This window comes from Cervus canadensis, chromosome 7 (assembly GCF_019320065.1).
Source record: "Cervus canadensis isolate Bull #8, Minnesota chromosome 7, ASM1932006v1, whole genome shotgun sequence".
NCBI classification, from domain to species: domain Eukaryota; kingdom Metazoa; phylum Chordata; class Mammalia; order Artiodactyla; family Cervidae; genus Cervus; species Cervus canadensis.
Window position 1 is genome coordinate 35147648 of NC_057392.1, and position 26206 is coordinate 35173853.

General features: G+C 39.7%; 1 protein-coding gene across 5 annotated transcripts in view; it reads left to right on the forward strand.

The window, feature by feature from the left end:
* Positions 1–11692: 11692 nt before the first annotated feature.
* The window catches only part of SIDT1 (SID1 transmembrane family member 1), a 104104-nt gene continuing 89590 nt past the window's right edge, over positions 11693–26206 (forward strand). For 2 of the 5 annotated variants that reach the window (XM_043474863.1, XM_043474866.1), the window contains exon 1: positions 11693–12727. In XM_043474863.1, coding sequence (XP_043330798.1) covers positions 12518–12727 — 210 coding nt within the window. In that variant the 5' untranslated portion in view covers positions 11693–12517. The remainder of the gene's footprint in view (positions 12728–26206) is intronic. The other 3 variants (XM_043474861.1, XM_043474862.1, XM_043474865.1) reach the window with 3 other exon arrangements.

Sequence of the window (26206 nt, forward strand, 5' to 3'; positions counted from 1 at the left end):
CATTAGAACTGATTCAAATGTATTCTTTTTAATGGCTGAGTAATATTCTATTGTGTATATGTACCACAGCTTTCCTATCCATTTGTCTGCTGATGGGCATCTAGGTTGCTCCATGTCCTGGCTATTATAAACAGTGCTGCGATGAACACTGGGGTACACGTGTCTTTTTCAGATCTGGTTTCCTCAGTCTGTGTGCCCAGGAGTGGGATTGCTGTGTCATATGGTAGTTCTGTTTCCAGTTTTTTAAGGAATCTCCACCCTATCCTCCATAGTGGCTGTACTAATTTGCATCCCCACCAACAGTGTAAGAGGGTTCCCTTTTCTCCACACCCTCTCCAGCATTTATTGCTTGTAGACTTTTGGATAGCGGCCATCCTGACTGGCATGAAATGATACCTCATTGAGGTTTTGATTTGCATTTCTCTGATAATGAGTGATTTTGAGCATCTTTTCATGTGTTTGTTAGCCATCCGTATGTCTTCTTTGGAGAAATGTCTGTTTAGATATTTGGCCCATTTTTTGATTGGGTCATTTATTTTTCTGGAATTGAGCTGCAGGAGTTGCTTGTATATTTTTGAGATTAATTCTTTGTCAGTTGCTTCATTTGCTATTATTTTCCCCCATTCTGAAGGCTGTCTTTTCACCTTGCTTATACTTTCCTTCATTGTGCAAAAGCTTTTAAGTTTAATTAGGTCCCATTTGTTTATTTTTGCTTTTATTTCCATTACTCTGGGAGGTGGGTCATAGAGGATCCTGCTGTGATTTATGTCGGAAAGTGTTTTGCCTATGTTCTCCTCTAGGAGTTTTATAGTTTCTTGTCTTACATTTAGATCTTTAATTCATTTTTAGTTTATTTTTGTGTATGGTGTTAGAAAGTGTTCTAGTTTCATTCTTTTACAAGTGGTTGACCAGTTTTCCAAGCACCACTTGTTAAAGAGGTTGTCTTTTTTCCATTGTATATTCTTGCCTCCTTTGTCGAAGATAAGATGTCCATAGGTGCATGGATTTATCTCTGGGCTTTCTATTTCATTCCATTGATCTATATTTCTATCTTTGTGCCAGTACCATACTGTCTTGATGACTGTGGCTTTGTAGTAGAGTCTGAAGTCAGGCAGGTTGATTCCTCCAGTTCCATTCTTCTTTCTCAAGATTGCTTTGGCTATTCGAGGTTTTTTGTATTTCCATACAAATTGTGAAATTATTTGTTCTAGTTCTGTGAAGAATACCGTTGGTAGCTTGATAGGGATTGCATTGAATCTATAGATTGCTTTGGGTAGTATACTCATTTTCATTATATTTATTCTTCCAATCTATGAATACGGTACATTTCTCCATCTATTTGTGTCCTCTTTGATTTCTTTCATCAGTGTTTTATAGTTTTCTATGTATAGGTCTTTTGTTTCTTTAGGTAGATATACTCCTAAGTATTTTATTCTTTTTGTTGCAATGGTGAATGGTATTGTTTCCTTAGTTTCTCTTTCTGTTTTCTCCTTGTTAGTGTATAGGAATGCAAGGGCTTTCTGTGTGTTAATTTTATATCCTGCAACTTTACTATATTCATTGATTAGCTCAAGTAACTTTCTGGTAGAGTCTTTAGAGTTTTCTATGTAGAGGATCATGTCATCTGCAAACAGTGAGAGTTTTACTTCTTCTTTCCCTATCTGGATTCCTTTTATTTCTTTTTCTGCTCTGATTGCTGTGGCCAAAACTTCCAAAACTATGTTGAATAGTAGTGGTGAGAGTGGGCACCCTTGTCTTGTTCCTGATTTTAGGGGAAATGTGAATTCCTTGATCTATGAAGTAAGTGTCAAGGGAAGCTACCTTATCAAGTTCACCATAGGACTGGGTATAACACATGACTCCCTTGCAGTATTTTGCCACATCTGCATGCAGCAGAAAAGAATTTAATATCAGGGGTGAAATTTCTAAAAAAGTATGTGCCTTCCTATTAACAGTTCATAGGGATAAAACCAATGTGTCTCTAAGACATATGAACAAAAGGGCTAGTTGGAGTAATTTTGGCCAAGAGAGCTCAAGGATTTCTGAGAGTTTTCCTAACTTTAATTTGAATATTTCGTTAGTCCTTTTGATCTTTCCCAGAAGTCTGTGGGTGGTAAGGATAGTATAGTTTTTGAGAAAGTGTGATGCCTTATTAAGTTCTTTCATAGTGGTCCATGAAATTGTGTGCCTTGGTCAGTTGACATAAAAGTTGGTATACCCCAAGTCTGAAATACAAAATCAAGCAGCATTTTAGAGACTATGTAGAATGTTCAGCAAATATTTTTAGCAAGGAAATGCTGTAACCCATCCTAAAAATAAATAAATCCCATGGAGAGTGGGAGCTGGATAAAATCCATCTGAAGGTGTTCATAGGGTTCCTGGCCATGTCTCACCTTTACAGTTTTTCCAGGATTATATTGTTCACAAGTTGCACATGTGCCCAAAATAATCTCAGCTGTGTTTTTAAAGTTTTCCCACCAATGCTGATTTAAAATAGTAAGCATTTTGTCCTCACCATAAGATAATGAGTAGTGTCATGGGGAAATTCAGCTAATATCCATTTGAAGTCAAATGGCCATCTTGAGAGTCCCAACGGTTATCTAAGTGAAGGGTGCATCACCCTTCTTCCATTCTTCCTTTTCCAAATTATAGGCAGGGTTTTTGATGTGGATATTTGATCATGGCTTCTTTGACTCAGTCCAGAGATTTATCTTTGGGGGTTTAGTTAATATCATAACCTTGGCTAAGCCTGATGGTTTGGTAAAACAATCTACTAGAGCATCTCCTTTAACTTCCAGTTGACCTTTTTATCTCTGGCACCATGGGCTTCAAACTTATAATAGCCATCTCACTGGGAAGTTGAAGTACATCTAAAAATTCTTTAACTAGTTGTCCACTTTTGATGGGGATTCCAGCAGAAGTGAGAAATCCTTTTTGTTTCTGAAATGTCACGTACCACTCCAGAAGCATACCTGCTATCTGTATATGTGTTTATTCTCTGGTCCTCAGCTAGTTGACAATCTCTAATAATAAGTTTTTATAAATTCTGTCATCTGGACTAGTTTTCTCTCAGGTAGAGGACTATGTTGATAGATTGAAATTAGTGATAGAGTGATCATCTCCAGTTTCTATTTTGAAGTATGACCCATCAACAAATATTATATCAGAATTCTCAATGGGAGAATCCTCTCTAATAAAGTTTAGCAAGGTACAGAAAGGTCCTAATTGAAGCAAGCCAATTTGGAGGTTCCACTTCTTCTGGTAAGGGCAGAAGAGTGGCAAAATTCAGGGTGTTGCACAGTTAATGAGAGAGAGAGAAGTAATGTGAGAGGGAGAAGGCAACAAAAATTCATAAGAAGTTAAGTGACTGACTTAACAGTATTGTATATTCTTAGTAAAATCTTTACCCCATGTAGATCTATAAGGTCAAGATGGAGCCTAGAATGAATTCAGCAGGAGCATCAACAAGTTTTGCAGTGGCAGCATTGCACTAGGACAAGGGACATCAGCCTTGCAACTGGAGTGAGAGTAAGGCTATGGTAAGTGGTGGGTGTCTGATGGTTCTCATGATGTTCATTTAAAACATCGAGTTTTGTCTAGAACACTCATGTACAAATAGACAAAATTGTTTGCTGTTATGATTGTTTTTTGGGAAGTCTAGGGAAACAAACTATTGAAGAGCTTTCTTCAGATTCTAGAAGGCTTGTTTAATACTTGGGCTTCCGAAAGACAGTGTCTCTTACTGAAGACTTAGCCATTTCATAGAGAGATGTCATAATCTCAGAAAAACTTGCTGAAATATTTAGATGTCATCTCAATTGAAGTTTTATGACAAGTTTAGGACAGGTTTGGGATAGTCTTCATTCCATCACGAGAGAATGTTTTTCCCTCCTTAACTAGGTCATGCCTTAAATAATGCACTATGTTTTGGCATAATGCAATTTATCTTTTTCGAAACTTCTTATGTCCATTCCACTAAGGCTGAGAGCAAGTAAATGAAATCCCTTTTACAGGCTTCTCTGAACAAAATAGAAGATCATCTACATATTATTATCAGAACTGAATCACAAGGGCAATTTGAATCTTTTACTTCCTGATTACAAACCAAAAAAAAGGAGGAGTTATCAGTGAACCCCCAGAGCCCAGCTGCCCATATTTGAGTGTTGTCCAGTCAGTTGAAGGCAAAAAGATATCAACTTGTCCTGGTGTAGAAAATACACCCTGAGAAAGGCAGAGCAATAGTCTGCTGCAGTGAAGCAGGTAATGTGGGGAAGAACTGATGACAGCATAGTATTTAAGTTAGGTAAGTTCCTTGGACTGCAAGGAAATCCAACCAGTCCATCCTAAAGGAAATCAGGCCTGAATATTCATTGGAAGGACTGATGTTGAAGCTGAAACTCCAATACTTTGGCCACCTGATGTGAAGAAATGACTCATTTGAAAAGACCCTAATGCTAGGAAAGATTGAAGGCGGGAGGAGAAGGAGATCATAGAGGATGAGATGGTTGGATGGCATCACCGACTCGATGGATATGAGTTTGAGTAAGCTCCGGGAGTTGGTGCTGGACAGGGAAGCCTGGCGTGCTGTAGTCCATGGGGTCGCAAAGAGTCAGACACGACTGAGTGACTGAACTGAACAGAACTGAATGGGGAAGAAAGGGTAACAACTGTATTGATATCCCTGAGATCTTGAACAAATCAATATCTTTGTCCATTTGGTTTCTTTACTGGCAGGACAGAAATGTTACAAGGGTTAGTGCAGGTTATGAAAAGGCCTTTGGATATAAAGCCCTCGACCACAGATTTGAAGCTTTCCTTTGCTCTGTGTGTGTATGTGTTAGTCACTTAGTCGTGTCTGACTCTTTGTGACCCAATGAACTGTAGCCCACCAGGCTCCTCTGTCCATGGGATTCTCCAGGCAAGAATACAGGAGTGGATTGCCATTTCCTTCTCCAGGGGATCTTCCTGACCCAGGGATCGAACCCAGGTCTCCTGCATTGTAGGCAGATTCTTTTGGGGAAGTTTGGATAAGAGTTTGGTAGGATCTATCTGGACTTTAATAGATTTCATTCAAATTGTTTTTCTTATGCCAATTCCCATGAAAATTTTAGCCCATAGGGAGTCTGGTAGTGTCAAGATCTTCATCTGGAATATACATGAAATATAGTGGAGAAGGGAAGGTTTATACAGAGCAGACACAACTTGATAATGAATAGCCAAGCCTCTGAAACCAGAAGTAGTCCCTCTTGTATGCATTTAATATTACACTTCCACTTGCAAAGTATATCTCTCCATAATAAATATATAGGGGTGGTATCACAGAGCAGGAAGGAATGTTTTTCAGTCAAAGACTCAAGGGTTGTAGTTAAGGAAGAATCTGTGGGTTATCTGAAATACCTATCACTATGTGCTACGCTTACTCCAAAGAGACTGAACAAAGACAGCAGGACTTGATGGAGAAAGAGTGTTGTGGAAAGATATTTTCTAGTTTCATCCTTTTATTTGTTGATGATTGAATTATGGTCTATGGTCCAATCAACCTTTATTGGAAAAGTTGGAGGCATGGCTTTTAGGAGAGTTTGACCTGAATTGATGGGGGTTTTTTTTTTGACTCTAAGGTTTATCATGGAAAGAGGGATTCTGTAGGTCCCTCTCTACATCAGTCCAACCAGTTTTGCAATCCAGAATTTAGCATCATAAGTTTCTGATCAACATGAGTACAAGTTGATATAGGTCAGGTAACCCTGGGTCATATGCACCCAAAGAATTCCAAATTCTTCCATGAATATTTGCTGGTATTGCTTGGGTTCAGGGAAATTTTTCACTATAGTTACTAATTCCCCCTCGAAACAAGGTTAAATTTTACTGCTGTCTGTATACCTAGCTTGTGGGAGCGCCGGGGTCCAGCCCCAGCAGGATCCAGGGGAACCCTCAGGATGAACGGTGTCGGCGAGAGAAGACAGACAGACAGACACACACAGACGTTGCGTAGAAGAGGTAGCTTTTTTTTTTATTTTTAGGATAGCTCAGTTTTTATAGAATGAATGTTACCTCCCCCTTAAGTCACCACATATTACATCAGATATTGGTTTGTGCTTCCGTCAATATTTTTTCCCCATGTTTTTCCCCTAAGCATTCATCTAGAACGTTTCCAATTACAGGGTTTATATTTAAATATCCCGTACATAATCTTCTTGCCTCAATGGCCTAACATTCTCACTCTAACAAAAACAATGTTTCATAAATTTCAGGTATAGTGTAAATTCTTTGGACAATAAAACAATACATGGGAAGGGTTACAGTAACATGTTTGACATTTCTGAAAATAGTACCATGAGAAAAACCTGATATTTTTCTTTACCTGAAACCACAAAATCTCAATTTACAACGATTAATTATTAAACAGCAAAAACACCTCTAAAGCAGCAAAACACCTCTATTAATAGTAAGATAATGGCAATAAAGCTGGTTAATATAAATCTTCTATTAAAATCCTATATACCCCATTTTCTAATTTTACAAAAATACCCATAATACCCCATGTTGTTTAAAGAAAGGGAAACAATGAACAAATAGCAGCAAGGAAATAGCAATAGTGAAAACCCTTTCAACCAAGGAGCAAGTAAACTAAAGCAGTATATCTACTTCTAAATCTAAACACCTCTACTCTTTTCTATTCTAGAACATTATAATCTTTTAAGCAAGCAGCCAAACTATACCTGTGGCCTTTTCTTTTATGACTTGATGTTTATGGTCGTGTCCTGAGCCAGAGCAATCTTGAGCATTTCCAAAAAGGCTTGGACTTTTCTAGCGAGGCCTTATTACTATAAATTATCATTTCCAAAAATTAATAGAAAGCCCAACAACAGTAAGACAGAAGGAAGAAAGGGACATACCGGGCCCCTGGGACAACCTTGAGGGGAAGAGCTGCCTTGCAGGTTCCTTTCTCATCCCAGTGGCTCCCAACATGGGAGGGATGAACTCTTAGAAGTAACTGGCATTTGGGGATTTTAGAAGAGTTGTTGAGAAAAGGTAAGAGGTCTGGACAAGACAGGGAGCTAAGATCTCACATGCCACATGTGCAGAAAAGAGAGTAAGTAGAAAGATAAGAGGAGATGGGGGAACTGGCTGTAGGAAGGCAACTGGAAGACAAGGAGAGGGAAGACTTGCTATGGAAATGAGTCTATATTGTTGTTTAAGTTTGTCAAATTTGTTATTTAGCTTTGTTCAAACAATCTTTTAGTGAAGCAATTTGTAACAGTTTTATTTCAAATATTCTGCAAACCAGTTTAAAAAAAATGCTTTCAATTAAGTCTGAGAAGTTTATTTTCTTTTTTAAGGTGCCTCTCAAATGAAAGGTTTTGTTTAAACCCAGTGTTCCACACAGTTGGAGTTGAAGGCCCAGGTCATCCTTGGTGCAGTTTTATGCCATTTGAAACACAGGTGCAAGAATTAGAACTGTAGGGACTTCTGTGGAAGTCCAGGAAGTAAGACTCTACGCTTCCACTGCACAGGGCACAGATTCGAAACCTGGTGGGGGAACTAAGATCTCACATGCCACACGTCCAGAAAATTTTTTAATTAATTGAGTAATTTTTTAAAAAAGAATTAGAACTATAATGAGCAGACATATGACATACAAAAAGTAGGAGTCTTTCTAGGAGAAAGAGAGGAATTAGACTTAACTGACCCCATAAGACCTAGCAACAGTCAGTTGAAAGTGATGCTGGTGCACTTTGGGCCCCCAGTGTGATGGTGTGCATGTGTGTGTTCAGTCGCTTAGTCATGTCTGACTCTTTGTGACCCCATGGACTGTCAGACTCCTGTGTCCACGGGACTCTCCAGACAAGAACAGTAGAGTGGGTTGCCTTTCCCTCCTCCAGGGGATCTTCCCAACCCACGGATTGAACACGTGTGTCTTATGTCTACCTGCATTGGCAGGCAGGTTCTTTACCACTAATGACACCTGGGAAGCCCCAGTGTGGTGGTAACTGCTTCCAAATGTAGACCCAACAACCTACACCTCGAGGCAAGTGCAGAGCCAGAAAGAAAGCTCTCTATGGATCAAAGTCAAACTCTCAGAATTAAAAAAAGAAAAAGAAAACAACAATAAAAACCCTACAAGGATAGTCTTATTTAGTCTAAGTAACTTTAGTCCAAAAGAATGTCAATCCAGTGCCAGTCCAGGGAGAACCACACTGGTCTGTGAGACTAGCTTAAACAAGTCTTAAAAGGTCTATGCCTGTATTTTCTTCTATAACAAACAGCATTTCTAGCTATCACAACACAAAACAGAAGTAGAAAAGAGAGCAAAAACAGGATTAAAAAATAAAAGAATGGCCTGAATGCACCAAAGATGTCAAACGAATGGAAACCAATAACAAAACTGGGGTATAAAACTGAGAGTCAATAGCCAAAGAACTCAAAGCAAAAAGCAGAGTTCAGACCCAGTGCTGAATCACCAGGTCAACACATTAACTGGCCCCAAGGGGCAGCATTCCATGAAGGCTGGAGTTGGTGGTGACAGGCAGTGCAGACATCCCCATGGAACTTTCAGGAAAACTATGAAAATAAAGAAATAAAGAAAATAAAGACCACCCAAAGAAAACAAACAGAGGTTATTTATTCAGAGTTTGCTATAGTGAACCACCACCTGTGTTTGGTGGAGATTCAAAGGCAAACAGGAAAGTGGGAAAGCTTTATACAGAAAAAAGGACATTTTCAGCAGCACTCTGGTTGGATCTTGATGGCATGGAGAAGCTAGGGTCGGGTGTATTTTACAGTTTGTGGAACATATTTGGCTTCCTCTGATTGATCCTGAGTTGGAAGCAGAGCTAAATTTGGAGAAGTTGGCAGTCATTGACCAAGTCCTGACTGTTCAGGGCCATTTGGTAGTTTGTGGTTTGGTTTCCTGGACTGGCTGTGAGTCAGGGGTCTCTTGTCCTATATGATCTGGCCATTGTCTGTATGTTCAATCTCTCACAGTGAAACCTCAGCATTGTAGATATATTTAAAACCTGGCTGATTGACCATGTTTCATTTTTTAGCTTGAATTTTAACTGTCATATCATAATATTTGGTTGTATTTTTTTATTTTATTTTTTTATTTTTTATATTTTTATTTTTATATTTTTGAATATAATTTCAAACATATTCTTCCTCCCTTTTACACTTACAGCAATCTTGTGATCCTGGGGAGGTTAATTACCTAAGGTCAATCATTGAATTGGGGCTTGAATTAGGAGTCAGTCATAGCATAGGCTGATTTGCAATATAACACTCAAGTTGTCTGGTATAGATATCATCTATAAAGGCTTTAAAATAGATTTTTTGGGCTCTGTATGATAAAGGGTCTGTTCAAATTGCTTCTATATTCATTACTTAAAATTAGGATAAAGCCTTGAAGAGTCATAGCTCCCTTCAAATACCTACAAGGCTGTCATGTGGAAGAAGGATTAGGTTTATTCCTGTGGCTCCAGACAGCAGACCTCACACCAGTGAAGAGAAGCATATTTCAATTTAAAATGTGAAATATCTTTCTAGTAATGAGACTTGCCCTCTAAAGAGGGCTTCCCAAGTGGCTCAGACAGTAAAGAATCCTCCTGCAATGCAGGAGACCTGAGTTTGATCCCTGGGCTGGGAAGATCCCCTGGAGAAAGAAATGGCAAACCACTCCAATATTTTTGCCTGGAGAATTCCCTGGACAGCGGAGCCTGGCAGGTTACAGTCCACAGGGTCACAAAGAGTTGGACACGACTAAGCAACTAAGCACAGCTCACAGCTCTTTAAAGAAGGGGCCACCTTGTAACAGGCCAATTCCTCATCTTTCTTAGTGTTTGAGTAAGACTCCATGATCCTCAGTTCAGTTCAGTTCAGTCACTCAGTCGTGTCCGACTCTTTGCGACCCCATGGACTGCAGCACACCAGGCCTCCCTGTCCATCACCAGCTCCCGGAGTTTACTCAAATTCATGTCCATTGAGTCGGTGATGCCATCCAACCATCTCATCCTCTGTCATCTCCTTCTTCTCCCACCTTCAATCTTTCCCAGCATCAGGGTCTTTTCCAATGAGTCAGTTCTTCGCATCAGGTGGCCAAAGTATTGGAGTTTCTGTTTCAGCATCAATCCTTTCAATGAATATTCAGGACTGATTTCCTTTAGGATGGACTGGTTGGATCTCCTTGCAGTCCAAGGGACTCTCAAGAGTCTTCTCCAACACCACAGTTCAAAAGCATCAATTCTTCAGCACTCAGCTTTCTTTATAGTTCAACTCTCACATCCATACATGACTACTGGAAAAACCATAGCTTTGACTAGACGGACTTTTGTTGGCAAAGTAATGTCTTTGCTTTTTAATATGCTGTCTAGGTTGGTCATAACTTTTCTTCCAAGGAGCAAGCGTCTTTTAATTTCATGGCTGCAGTCACCATCTGCAGTGATTTTGGAGCCCAAAAAAATAAAGTCTGTCACTGTTTCCACTGTTTCGCCATCTATTTGCCATGAAATGATGGGACCAGATGCCATGATCTTTGTTTTCTGAATATTGAGCTTTAAGCCAACTTTTTCACTTTCCTCTTTCACTTTCATCAAGAGGCTCTTTAGTACTTCTTCGCTTTCAGCCATAAGGTGGTGTCATCTGCATATCTGAGGTTATTGATATTTCTCCTGGCAATCTTGAATCTGACCTGTGCTTCACCCAGCCCAGCGTTTCTCATGATGTACTCTGCATATATGTTAAATAAGCAGGGTGAAATATCCATGATCCTACACCTCTAGCAAGTGCTTGAACTGGCCAGGCCAGTTGAACTCAAAGGAAATTACAAACACCAAGTTTATGAAACTTTCTTAAGTTATAAAAAGAAACATAGACATTTTAAATACAGCAGTTTAACATCACTCAAATTCTGCTTGAAATTATGTCTCTCAAAAAAAAAAAAGAACCTCGGTTCTATTTTAAACTTTACCCCCCAGACTCTTCTTTGAATGAGTACTTTTGTCCTCATGCCCATATATTTTCAAAAACATTTTTTAAAGCAAAAAATGTTTTTAAAGTCCTAATAGGAAGTCATCTAAATCAATCTGCATTGTTTTCTGATCACACAGTTACAACTGTATATCAAATGTATCACACTCATTTTTTGATGTTTTAATAAATTGTAGGAATTCAATGAGGTTTAAAAAAGAGAGAGAGAACCCCTTTCCACTGAATGATAAATGCTGGGATTTTAGTCTGCAATTTTAACTCTTGGAACATGATCTTTTTTCTTCTTTGTGGCTTCTTTTTTTAATGTTCCCTCAGGTTGATTTCAATTATATTCTCTTCCAGTTTACAAATAACTTGAAGCTGAAATGAAACAGAGTCCTCCTGAACTGGGATTATCTGGTGCTCTAAAAGGACTTGCTGGAGATCCTCTCCTCACTCCTCTTTTTTTTTTTTAATTTTACTTTATTTTTAATTCAAGGATGATTACTTTGCAATATTGTGTTGGTTTCAACCCACTCTTGACCTGCCTCTTCATTGTTTAAATTGAATCTCCTAATTTTTGCCTGAAGGGTATTTCCTTTTGTTTTGGGGTTGTGGTTTCTCTCTTGAAAAACAATACAGAATCCTGGGGATTCTGCCAATCTGAGAGTCACTGCGGAGACAAAGTAGACCCGAAATTGGAGCAGATTGTGTGTCCTCTGCACAAACCCAGTTGCTCTGGTCTTCTTGACAACTTCCGGAACTCGACTTAGGGCAGTGTTAAGACTGTTTTCTTTACCATATTTATTTTTTTTTATGACTGTACATATTTACATATGTTCCGTTTGGCGAGGGAGAGAAAAAGTGATGACGTGAGGCTCCTTGAGATTAGGAGGTGATAAGGAAATAAAGCAGGTGACTGGGAAGGAAGAACCGGGAATTCTGTAAGAGAAGGGAGACTTGAGAGTTAATAACCATCTCTCAGACCAGCAGGAGTTCTCTGCAGGTAACAGACTGGAAATGCGGACTCGTGCACCCTCTTGGACAGGCTCTGTTGCTTTCCGTCCCTTCGCTTGCAGGAAGGTGCATATTTATTTAAAACGGATTGAATTTCCTGCTCAATGGCTGGTCTTGATTCCTCAAGACTAGTGGGTATTTCCTTTTAATGTTTCCAATTCTGTTTTTTTCTTTTTGAGGTTGAGGGGGAAGAGATCGGTTGAAATTCTGGTTGGCTAAGTGAGAGATTCTCAGAAATGAGAAAAGGGGGAGGAAACGGACTTAGAAGGCGGCAGGAGCCCCCGGTAGCCCCCCTTTGCTGTGCACCCACTACCTCCGCCTGGTGACCTTCCGTGGAGACCCCAGGAGGCTGCATCAATATTTGATCAGCCTTTCGCCAGCGCGTTGCCAGCACTCGTCGGCGGGACTTGCCAGGCATTGCCAGCGCGGCGCTGAAGACAGCGCCGTGGCCTCCGGGGTCTTTGGGAGGACCAGCTCTGCGCTCGCCCCCTCCCCCCGGGCTTCTGGGCTTGGCTGCGGCCGGGCCGCGGCGCCCACCATGCACGGTTGCACGCGGCTGGCGCTGCTCTGCGCGTTGCCCTGGCTTCTGCCGGCGGTGGCACCCGGGCGCCCCGCACCACCCGCAGGGCTACGCCGCGACCCTCGCAACCCCGCCAGGGGCGCAGAGTTCGATCGCATCTACAGCGGGGTGGTGAGCCTCCCCACCGAGAACATCTACTCCTTCAACTACACCAGCCAGCCCGGCCAGGTAAGACACTCGCTCTCCGCGCGCCCAGGAACTTGCCCCGCTGCTGCTCTGGGTCTCCGGGGAGTCGACCTCGGGAGACCTCAGGGACCATGGAACCATCGTTCCCTTTCTCCTTCAAAGCTGTCACTGCCCGAGCTGCCGCATCCTCTGCCACCGGCCTCGGGGACAACTTCGCCTCCCCTCGCGCCGCCCGGGCCTGGTCGCGGGAGTTACTGGGCTTTGCAGGGGCGCCGATTCCCCGCACCGTCTGCGGGTCTCGGTCCCCTGACCGGCTCTTGTCTAGGGAGGTCACAATTTTTAAAGCTGAGAAGGAAAATGACCACACCTCTATTCCCAAGCCCCCGTGAGGAAGGAACCTCATCTGTTTTGGTTGATTCTGTCAGACCCTTGTATTCCATAGCGCCTGGGGAGGGAGAGCTGCTCAGAATCTAAAAGGGGAATGTGTGAGAATGGAAGAGAGCTGCAGAACCTCTGTGTGTGTGCAAGAGCCACTGCCTGCGTTTCTGTATCGTCGTCACACGCATGTGCTTCAGAGAAGCCAGATGACCTGGTCAGAGATACCAGAGCTGAAGCCCTCAGCCGATCTATGGAGGTTTTGAGTTTATTTAAGGATGGATAATTGAGTGCAAGTTCTAGACCTATTTCTGACCAAAGTTGAGGTGAGACAAGGGAAGGAAAAGACTGTTCCAGCATCTATCCCTTTGACACATATACTCTGGTTGTACCATGTGAGAAAAAGGCATAGTTAGCTTACCCCCTCTAACACAGTGCCCTTTGAGGCACAGCAGAAAAACTCCCCAGTCTACCTGCCTCCCATTCTTCTTCACATAAACGTCTGTGAATGAATGTGTGTATGAATGTATACATTTGTATAAATGTATATGTATCCCTTGCTGTGCCAGCATTCCCGACTCCCTCTGGAAATTCAGAACCAGACTAAGATACCAAGATGTGCCTTCCTAACTCTCACTTAGGATAGAAACTCAGAAACCTGGTAGCTTGGAGTAGTATTGAGCCAGAGGGACCACTGTGTCCATCACCACTCCCAGACATTTCCCCAGTGTGTGTACTGAGCAAGTGCTCCATCTAGTCTGGCACCAGATCCTAAGCTTGGTCTTCACCATGGACCATGTCACCATATTCTTACCCTGTCCTGTCCCCCACGGACCTTCAGGTTGTACACCCTAAAGTGAGCAGAGTGGTTATGTGCACAGCCATTCCACTGTAGACAAGAGGGGGAGAGTGTCAGTTTTTACTCCTTACATTCTTCCTAACCCACTTCTTCTGGTTGGGTGTGCTGTATGGGTCAGCTGACATTGCATTGAAGTATGTTCCCAGCCCTGTTTACTGGCTCAGAAAAAATAAAAGTCTGAAAAATCCCATGGTCTCTGGGGTGTACTGTCAGTTTCCCTCTAAATCATTGGTAAGGAAACTCAAATGACAGATGCAGAGTAAGATCTAGCATCAGGCTTTAATAGTTCTTACACTTCCGCTTAGAGATAGAGTGACTTTTTTTTTAGCTGTTGTTTGGACCTTTTTACCCATAGTATTCAGTGAGTTCGTCTACCACAGCACAAGACACACTGTTTGCGGTTAGGGTCACCTACTTGACTCTCCCAGAAAACCATGAGATACTGATACTTTTCTGTATCTGTATTGCTACATTCTCTCCACCCTAGTACCTAGCACAGTGCTTGGCACATAACAGTTTACTAATGTTTTTGAAAAAATGAATAAACAGGTAGAAAAAAAACTTAAGGAATCTTTAAGCTACAACTAAATAAATATATGCTTTTTAGTAGGTTGACTGTGAGATCATTTCAGATAAAAATGAAATTTTTAAAAATTGTCCTGAGGTTATGCTCTTCCTATTTTGCCTTTATGTATACTAAAATGCCCTTTATTTTGTGAAACAATGGTGATAATTAGTTTTTAAAATATCTTTGCATGATGCAAAAAAAAGCTGACAGTCCCTAAATTTTACTAATCTGGGAAATACTTGACCATGGGACTCAAGTATTTTAATTATTTTAATGCCAATATGGAATAATATGAACCAGATGTCCTCAAATCGTACAGCCTTCTGATACTTCTCTTTAATGTGCAAATAAGACAGTGGAACCCTCAATCCACTTACTTTGGAAAATTTCCCTTCTCTCTCTCCAGTCCAGTATTCCAAATGCTTTCTCCAGAGATGTCATTTTTCTGACCTAGCCATCCAAACCATTATTCTGTTTCTCTGGGTGGCTTCCTCTCTTCTTTGGTCCCTTTTGCCCTGTTTTGGAAACCAGCACCCCCTTCTTATAATACCATGAACAGAATCCAATTGGATATAGCAGAATTTTACTGAAGGTTTGGAATAGCATGAGGGAACTGAATAGTTGAGTAGGTGATAGATTAAATCAGAAAGTAGGTGACAGACTTTATTTTTTGGGCTCCAAAATCACTGCAGATGGTGACTGCAGTCATGAAATTAAAAGACGCTTGCTCCTTGGAAGAAAAGTTATGACCAACCTAGACAGCATATTAAAAAGCAGAGACATTACTTTGCAAACAAAGGTCCATCTAGTCAAGGCTATGCTTTTTCCAGTAGTTATATATGGATGTGAGAGTTGGACTATAAAGAAAGCTGAACACCAAAGAACTGATTCTTTTGAACTGTGGTGTTGGAGAAGACTCTTGAGAGTCCCTTGGACTGGAAGGAGATCCAACCAGTCCATCCTAAAGGAAATCAGTCCTGAATATTCATTGGAAGGACTGATGCTGAAACAGAAACTCCTATACTTTGGCTACCTGATGTGAACTGACTCATTGGAAAAGACCCTGATGCTGGGAAAGATTGAAGGTGGGAGAAGAAGGGGATGACAGAGATGGTTGGATGGCATCACTGACTCAATGGATATGAGTTTGAGTAAACTCTGGGAGTTGGTGATGGACAGGGAGGCCTGGTGTGCTGCAGTCCATGGGGTCGGAAAGAGTCAGACACAACTGAGCAACTGAACTGAACTGAGGGGATAGACTGAATCAATACGTAACAGATGAAATCTAGGACTTCCCTGGTGGTCCAGTGGTTAAGAATTCTACTGCCAGTGCAGGGGACATGGGTTCGATCCCTGTTCTGGGAAGATTCCATATGCAAAGGAGCATTGAAGCCCATATGCCATAACTACTACACCAAGCTCTGGAGCCCATTCTTTGCAACAAGAGAAGCTACCACAGTAAGAAGTAAGAATCCCACTTCTTACCACAGTAAGAAGCTCACCTCAACTAGAGAAAGCCTGCGCACAGCAACAAAGACCTGGTGCAGCCAAAATTAAATAAATAAATTAAAAAATTTTTTTAAATATACCCTTTTAAAAAATCTGAAATCTAAGCAATGCTGTCATAACAATTTACCAGCTATTCCCCCCACCAGAAGAAATGTCAAGACAGTAGCACTATTTTCCAAGCCCTGGCTTGTTACCACCTTCTTGGCCACCCATCACCCTACATGCTGGCCTCTCAGTCTCTAAATTTTTGTTACTGTCTCACATCAAGCAGTTTTGCCTCCATCACCAACTCCACACTCACTAAAGAACTCTGTTAAATAAAGATCTATGAATCCAAGAGCAGAAGCTTGGCCATGACCTTTTTCCTTTAGCCCAAGCAAAGTTTTGGTCAGGGCTCTTTCTCCTGCACAGGTCAGTTCCCATCTACTCCTCTTCAGTACAACTAAGAATTTGGTTTAGACGTAGGTATATTCTAATTGGAAAAATGAAAAACATTGAAAGAAATACATAGAACAGTGTTTTTACTTTGAAAAGACTAATCATCATTAAAATTACGCTGGATATTTCCTATAAATACATATCTGAAAATACTGATTATAATGCTGTAAGTAAAAGAAGAAGAAATTAAAGCAATGTGGTTAAGTGCCATCTAAAAGAATAAAAAAGAATTTGATTTAGAAATAAAAAGGCTAGTTTTTAATTTCATTTTATCTTCCTTATCTCGTCAAGCCATTGATAGGTTTGCCATTACTTTTCCTTTAGCTTGGAAGAGAAAGACTATTCTAAGTTTAGACTTTGGTGGAGAGAGGAAACTGCCATGGGAGACTTTGTTCCTAATCTTTCCTGTCAGCCACTGCATCTCCCATACCAAACTCTGTCTCCCAGAACTATTCAGCCAAGTGTGTCATGCTAATCAGCTAAGCAAGCACCAGGAAAAGTCCTACATGCCTTCCAGGCAAAGTAATGTAAATATTCAGTTGCCATTAAAAGAAAAACCTCTGAAAGAATGGAGTGATTGGTTTAAAAAATAATAATGAAAATAACTATTTAAGGTATAGGTTAGGTAAGATCATGGTTCCTTTCAGTTCCCTGGAGGGGCAGTGTCTGGAGACTCCCTTTAAGGGGCGCGGATTTCATTGTTTCAGTCAGGGTGTTCTATAATCACGAGGCTGGGTGGGGCCAAACCAGAAGGAAATCACCTTGTTGAGAAAGTTGCCAGGAATATGTTTGACTTGGACATAGAGCTTAAAAGGTTTATTAGGCATGAGAATCTCTTGTAGAAACAGGTGGTGACAGCAATCAGATATTTCTGTTTGAGCCAGATGGTGATAAGAAGGCTTTAAATAAAAGTCTGAGCATCACCCAGCAAGAGGTCTTCTCTTTCAGTAACAGAATTCATCGCGTGCTATAGATTTTTGAATTTGAAATGTTTCCCTGGACATACTTTGTTTATTAAACTGAGGCATTTATTTTTTAATGACATAAACATTTCTATGCCTAAGGAACAAAGCTTGACTTTATTAATATCTAGCAGTATCTAGAACCAATTATAGCAACCTTTCAGATCCTGATTCAAAAAGCCTATCCAGTTCTCATGAACAATGAAATATATATCAGGACATCGCAGGACTAACTTTTAGTTATGTATATTACTACTTACAAAGAAGCATTTAAAATCTTGATGCCTCAGCTCTCCCCATCTTGTCTGTCTCCCCCTGTGTTCTATATATCCTGCAGCAGAGAAGCCTGTTCTACTGTCCTCCCACACCTCCTTGCTGAACTGGACTGGTGCTTGTGTGTGAAGAGAGATTCATCTCATTAGCACAGTATCTGGGTGGCTGGTTACTGTCTCAGTCAGCACGGACTGTTAGAGTACCACAGATGGTGCCTTAGAAAACAAACACTGATTTCTCACAGTTCTGAAGGCTGGGAAGTCCAAGATCAAAGTGTTAGCAGACTTGCATGTGGTGAGAGCTGACTTCCGGGCTTGTAAACAGCACTTACAGATGTGTCCTCACGTAGCCCAGACAGCAGAGAGAGAAACAAGCTCTCTCCTGTCTCTTCTCTATTTCTTTCTCTCTCTTTTTTTTTTTATTTTAAAAAATATTTATTTATTTGGCTCTGATGGGTTTTAGATGTAGCACTCCGGATCTCTAGGTGCAGTATAGAGGATCTACTTCCCTGACCAGGGATCGAACCCAGGCCCCATGCCTTGGGAGCATAGAGTCTTAGCCACTGGATCACCAGGAAAGTCCCTCTCCTGTCTTTTCTTATAAGGGCACCAATTCCATCCTAAGGACTCTAACCTCATGATCTAATTACCTTCCAAAGGCCCTGCCTCCAAATTCTCTCACCCTGGGGATTAGGCTTCAGCTGGTGAATTTGAGGAGAGAGGGTACACAAACATTCAGTCCATAGCGTTACCTCTCACTTTTTCCTGTGTGGCTCTGAAAAAAAAAGTATTGACATGTCTTAAGGGTGTTTAAGAGGCTGACATTGCTCCAATTAGGAGTCTGATCTTATGGAGAACCCATGTTCTGCCTGCCTTGACCTGATAGTCGTATGCTAAATTGTATAATGAATTCTGTGTGTGCTGTCCAATATTTTAGCCACTATCCACACATGATTATCAAGCATTTGAAATGTGACTAGTCACAAAATGAGATGTGCTATGTAGAACACACACCAGATTTTGAAGACATTGTGAAATAAACAACATAAAATGTGTCATTAATATTTTATTGATCAAATATTTTTATATATTCAGTTAAATAAAATACATCAATAAAATTAACTTCACCTGTTTCTTTTTATGCTCTTAATGTAGCTTCTAGAAAATTTGAAAGCAAAATGTGACTCATATTATATTTTTTTTGGACAGCACTGGTCCCAGGACTCTAAGACTTTAGAGAAGTCATACATCCTACAGATAATTTTGTTGGAGGAAATGAGGCTTGAAAAGGTCAAAACAGATAAGTAGAACTTGGATACGCACAAAGAAAGGGGAAGGGCTGTTCAGATACAGAAGTATATGTCCTATTTCAGGCTGTTCAGATACAGAAGTATATGTCCTATTTCTTCTTTGGCAAGACTGCCATCAGAGGTGGGAGTAATATATATTCCTACCAGGCGACACATAATGTCTAGTCTCTTCTAGTGATGACAGCCACCATTGATCATGATTGTCTAGTTTCATTAATTCATTAGGAACAGTAAGATAATATTGAATTATGTCATTTATTTTTTCATTTCTGAGTCAGAATATTTTTTCTGTCTCTATGAATTTTTTAAATTGAAGAATGGTTAATTTACAACATTGTATTAGTTGCAAGTGTACAGCAAAATGACTCAGTTTTACATAGATATGTATATTCTTTTTCAGATTCTTTTCCAGCATAGGTTATTATGAAATATTGAATGTAGTACCCTGTACTATATAGCAGGTCCTTGTTGTTTACCTACAATCTCTGGGTGGTGAGATTACAGAGAATTTTAATGTTCTTCTCTGTACTTTCCAAACATTTCACAATAAATACAATAAACATTTTATAATAAAAGTAAAAAAATAGTATTTTAATTTTACTCAAGGCAAGGGAAGCACTGACTGGGGCAGTGTTTTATCCTTGTGTGTTCTACCCTTATGTGTTTTTATCCCTTTAACTACATGTGACCCTTCAGCAAATTCTCTTGCCTCCCTGAACTTTATTTTTTCCACTGATGAGAAGATTGCAGTTTTGATCCTTATTCAAGAACTAAGATTCTGTGTTCTGACTTTTTTTTTTTTAACCATGTATGAGATTGTAGATTTTTTGAATATAGACTAGAAATTTCTTGCCAAAAAGATCATTTCTCTTTGTCATATAAAAGCAAGTAAATGGAAACTTTAAATTACTGTTTCCAAAAAATTACTCTTTTTTGTATGCTTTGAGGGGTTTCCCATAGGGCTCCTCGCTGCCTGCAAGTGGTTTTGTTTTGTTTTTTCCTTCTACCTCTGCTGCATGTGTTGAACTTGTTTTCCAATCAATTCCTTTTTGTTCTTTTCCGAGTACCACATCAATAGGCTTGCTCTAGGTCTGGGTTTGGTTTTTCAGTTGTTATTTGGTTTGGGGTAGATTTTTACAGCTGTGATGGTCTCTTCTAAGGGAGTATTTTAGGTTCTCACACAGTTCGCCGAGATTTTCTGCCTTGCCTGACTTGGTTTCCTTGTGTTTACCTGGTATATCCCCTAGGTCATTCCTGTCAGCTTGAGCTGAAGATACCATGAAACATCTTTGTTGCTAGAAGTGCTAGCATTTCTTTCTTCATTTCAAATAGAAGTAATCACACCTTGTTGATACTATTACTCCTTGCCATGCAGCAAGTATGTTAGCCAGCTCCTCCTGCATTGTGTAACACTGAAGCTGACTGAAGTTCCATGTCAGCACATCAAGATGGTGCATTAATGATTTAAAGGCACATCTAATGAGCTATTAGAATTGGGCCTCCCTACCCTTTCTGTTTATTTGTTAAGAAAAATATCAAATATATCATGGGCTACCAGATAATACATTCACAGTCCTTTCTATTTTGCTTAAAATAAAAATAAATTTATAAACACTGATTTTTTTCTTCTCTTGAATATTTTGAAAATGAAAACTTTGAGGTTTTCCAGTACATAGTTGGTAATACAAACCAAAAGAGAACTGAAGGACTTGTATTTTGCTCAAAACCTAAGATCAGCAATAAGAGCATCATATTCCATTAAGTCCTCAGCATAAGATCCTTTGGTTTTTATATATAATGTTTCTCAGAATGTGTATAAAAATTGTGTAGGAGAAGCAGTTGATTTACATGTTACAAGATAGCACTTCATTCCTAAAAAGCAAAGCTGAGTCTTATGTAGCAAATTTAAATTATATAGTAAAAAATAAATAAATAAATAATATAGTAAATGTTATTAATAATAGCATTAGTTAAAATTAACTTGCTGTACTAATTAATTACTTCAAATTTTTATTCCCCTCACCCCCTCAGTCTATTTGAAGTGACAGTAATAGCCAAAGAAATTGATTTTACTACTGGCAAGAAGTTATATGCAGATGTTAATTTTGTTAGAAGATTTGACAGGGAATTTTCAGTTGGTTGAACAAGAAGAGTGAGGCTGGCTTGAAGGTGTCATATTGAGAAAAGCATGCAGAGAAAGCTGCATATAAGTTTTCTTTCCTGATAAGAAACTGGTAGAAATCCACTTCCCTGTCACAGTCCCCAAGACCTGGGACATTTTCTCTCTATCCCTGGTGGCTCAGTACTAAAGAATCTGCATATGATGCAGGAGCCATAGGAGACGTGAGTTCAATTCCTGGGTTGGGAAGATTCTCTGGAGAAGGGCATGGCAACCCACTCCAGTATTCTTTCCTGGAGAATCCTTTGGACAGAGGAGCCTAGAGGGTTATAGTCCATGGAATCGCAGAGTCAGACATGACTGAAGTGACCTCGCATGCACGAACCCCTGGAAAGCTCTTGAGGGGCTAGCTGTCAACCCATACTTTGAAGGAACTTTATTTTGGACCCAGCCTTCTACAGTTGATTCCCAAGGATGGTTGGGATGTCAGTATATAATTACAGAAATATTGGCTATGTAAAAGTTAAGATCACCTATGTTTTGGTTACACTTTAAAGTATTTGAATAAAATACTTATTTTCCAAAAATGGTGACAAAATTAAAGTTTATCTAACATCATCAAGTAACATGTTGCCCTGAGTAAAAACATCTTTTGGCCTCCTGGGAACTTACACTTGATACTGTGAAGAGTATAGATAAAAATTAACCTCTCAAAAAAAAAAAAAAAAATTAACCTCTCCTTCTGCCTAACCTGGGATGCAAAAGATTTTCAACTTTGTTAGCTTCCTCACTGTTCTCCTATATGTATATACTTTTAACTAAACTTTATTTTTCAAAGCAGTTTTAGGTTTATAGAAAAATTAAGCAGAAAATGCAGAGAGTTCCCATATATTCTCTCTCCACCCACACACACAATTTCCCTTATTATTAATATCTTGCATTAGCATGGCACACTGATGATGAGCTGATATTAATGTAATATTGATATCATATTGACTTTAATTATTTATTAAAGTCCATAGTTTACATTAGGTTTACTTTTGGTGTTATACAGTTCTGTGGGTGCTGAGAAATGCATCATGTCATATATCCATCATTACAGTAGATTGTACAGAATAATTTCACTCCCACAAAAATCCTGTGTATTCTACCTACTCTTCCTTTCTTCCTTTCTCTCAGACCCCAGCAACCACTGATTTTCTTTACTCTTTTTAGTTTTGCTTTTTCCAGAACTTCACATAGTTAACATCATACAGCATGTAGTCTTTTCAGACTTGCCTCTTTCATTTAGCAATATGCTTTCAAGGATCCTGCATATCTTTTCATGACTTGATAGCTTATTTCTTTTTAGTACTAAATATTCTATTGTTTGGATGTACCATAGTTTGTTTATCCATTCACCTGTTAAAGACATCATGGTTGCTTCCAATTTTTGGCAATTATGAATTAAGCTGCTGTAAACATTTGGGTGCAGATTTTGTGTGGACACAAGTTTCCAACTCATTTGAGTTACTACCCAGGAGCTTAATTTCTAGATCATATGGTAAGAGTATGTTTAGTTTTATAAAGAAACCTCTCAAACTTGTCTTCCCAAGTGGCTGTACCACTTTGCACTCCTACCAGGAATGAATGAGGATTCGTGTTCCACACCTTTATCTGCATCTTGTGTTGTCAGTGCTTTGGATTTCAGCCATTCTGATAGGTGTAGGATGATATCTTATTGTTTTAACTTGCAACTTCCTAATGGCATATGTGGTTGAGTATCTTTTCATATGCTTATTTTCCATCTGCATATATCCTTTGGTGAGGCATCTTCTCAGATTTTTTGTTCCTTTTTAAACTGGGTTGTTTGTTTCCTTGTTGTTTTTTAAGTATTCTTTGTAGATTCTGGATAGCAGTCCTTTATCAGACACAAGTTTTGCAAATATTTTCCCCTCATCTGTGAGCTTATCTTCTTATTCTCTTAATAGTATTTTTTACAGAACAGTCATTCTTTAATGAATTACCAGTTATCAGTATTTTTCCCCATGAATCATGCCTTTGGTGTTGTATCTAAAAAGTTGTCATAAAATCTAAGGTCACCTAGATTTTCTCCTATGTTATCCTCGGGAAGTTTTATAGTTGAGAATTTCACATCTAGGTTTGTGATTCGTTTGGGGTAAGTGTTTGTGAAAGATGTAAGGTCTCTGTCTAGAATTTTATTTGGTTTTTGGTTTGCCTATGATATCCAATTGTTCTAACACCATTGTTGAAAAGACTGCCCTAGTATTTCAGTCTTACGTGTATATTTATGGCCTATCTTAGACCAAAGAGCTTGAAGCAACTCTCTTTTTAGGATTCACTGTCCTCACTATTGTTCCCAACCTTCCTCTCTGTTACTACCACCTCTAGTCTCTTGTTGCTCCTTTGCTTTATGTATCTTATGTCTCTCTGCTTTTTTCCATCCCTTTTGTCTTTCCAGTCTTCTGTGAACACTATCAGCCCAACAAGGTTCTTCCTCTTCTTTGGCTTTTTGACGCTTTGCTACTGGCAAAATATTCTTTCTCCTTCATTTCAGAAGATACGCTTGTTGCTTCTTTCCTGATTCAGAGCCATGATGGATCCTCTCATTTACTGGAGAGCTGGTCTCTCAATTTTTAAGGTTTTGCTATAGAATTTTATTAATACCAGTGGTGGAGGATGAAGAACATATATTATCTGGGCACTCAGTGTATATTTGTCTTGACTTCATGTGCTGTTTTTGCCTTTATTCATGCTAACAAGATTTTCCTTGTCAAGTTTGCTTAGCTGCAGAAATGTGTCATTGGGATTGCATTTGAGACTTTTTTCTATCCTTTCCAAAAAGAAATATAAAATATCCCCCAAAACCATAAAAAAGAGAAAATTGTAATTTAAACTTAAGACCTGAAAGGACCTTATAAATTACCCAATCTCTTCCTCTTAACAGGAGAGAAAACTGAGCCGGTAAAATAAATTACTTGTCCAAATTACGTAACTAGTTTGAGGCAAAGCCAGGAACATAACTTGGGTTCCTAAGGACATTTCCTTGGGATATTTCTATTAAAGCCTCCCACAAAAGCACATCTTTTATGATTATCAACAACAATAAACACAGTTTTTAAGAACTACAGTCATACTTCCACAGTTAGGTCGTTTGATCATACAATTTATGAGTTTTATGTCTGACTCCCTTACAATTACTGAAAATTGAAACAGAATTTTCATTTCTATTTTTCTTCTAAGGATTGTCTAAACATCTCTTTGTCTCTGTAAGTCAGGCAAGCAGCGTTGACACTAAGTAAAACTGAATTTGACAGATTTCCTTCAGTGTTTCACAGAGCCACATCTGCCCACCAACTGTGATCCTACCCTGACACCCTATGGACCAATCTTCATCTCTTTAGTGCTTTATCATCATTAATGCTGGGTTCCTTCTTTGCACAGACAGAGTGCAGCTTGGAGACCCAAGCAGTTAACCTGTTACCCTAAGGCAGTATTAATCCTGAGAACTGGTATTTCCAGATTCCCACTGAGTCTGGAAATAAGCTATGAAGATAAACTATAGCAAACAGGAATAACTAACTTTTCTGTCCCTTTAGATCTAACTGCCCTTTTGTGGATGAAGTGACTCACAACTGTTTTAATTTACCTAACCAGTGGTATATATTATGCTCCCTCCCAAATTAGCATGTAAGTGCTCACCATTTTATTTTATCCTTTCTAATACTTACAAAAAAGGAATCCTGTATTTGTCCCCAAACTCTCCCCATATTGTCTTCACCAGGGTAAAGAAATTAAAGATTTCTAGGAGAAGGACTGTGTTTATCTGGGTATTAAAGAGACAAACGTGGAGGATAATGAGAGAGGCAAACAGAGGGAAGTCTGGGTGTGCAGAGGTGGTTTAGGGTGATCTGTGGATAGTAAGGTTCAAGTTAGCTGCAGGGTATGAGTAAAGCAGACAGAGAAGGAAAGAGGGTGTGTGGTCAGGCAAGGTTATTGGCTAGAGCAACAGAAATCAACTAACCAACATAAGCAGAAAAATAATTTACTAGACGGATATTGGGTAGCACCCAGCCTGAGTTCCTAAGCTCACACCAGAGTGACCAAGAGAGAATACACTGTAGAAATAACAACAGTCATGAAGCAGGAATGTTGTGACCAGGATGCTCATCTAGGCACCACCATCTTCTCATCCATCAGACATGGTCACCCCTAGACCCTGCTGTCATGGTCCCTACTGATGTCACTACTGACAATGAATGCTAAACTCTCCCTCCATCTTGAATCATTTAATCACCATTGAAAGTACCAGGTGAGAGCATCCAACCATTTGAGCATGGGTCCTGTATCTGGCCTCTGTGGCATCTACAGGCACTCTTTCCTCCCACCAAACACACAAGTGCGATAGAGGGGAGGAAGTTCCTCTAAAACAGGCAAGGCAATTGGATGCTGTTGCTGTTGTTTAGTTGCCAAGTCATGTCTGATTCTTTTGCGACTCCATGGACTGTAGCCTGCCAGGCTCCTCTGTCCGTTGGATTCTCCAGGCAAGAATACTGGAATGCGTTGCCATGCCCTCCTCCAGAGGATCTTCCTGACCCAGGGACTGAACCCACATCTCTTTTGTCTCTGCATTGGCAGGTGGGTTCTTTATCACTAGCGCCACTATCAACCCCACTAAAGTTCTCATGGGGTGTCTCTAATGAGGATGTTTGTTGAAAGACAGCTACATGGACCCAGACATAAGTGATCAGGGACTGAAGGGAGGAGGTCTAGGCTAGCAAGGACTTCTGTCTTTGCCCATTTAATGAGAAGTATTTCATTTGAGCGTCAGAGTAGAACTCAAGTCATATATATATATATATAGTCTCTGCCACAGTGTTTACTCCACAATAAGAAATAGTTTTGTCTCTTAAATATGGTCTTCCCTAAGATGTCTTCTGCTTGTCTCGGGAAATTTTCTTTGAAGATTTTGAAGAAGAAGATGTTTGCAGATGATTGGTTTTGTCTTGCTTAGGAAGCAGTTTACTTTAGGTTACACTTATGTCCTGACAATACATGTTTGAAATTATAAATGGCACCAGTCTGGCAATGAACACCACTACAGAAATA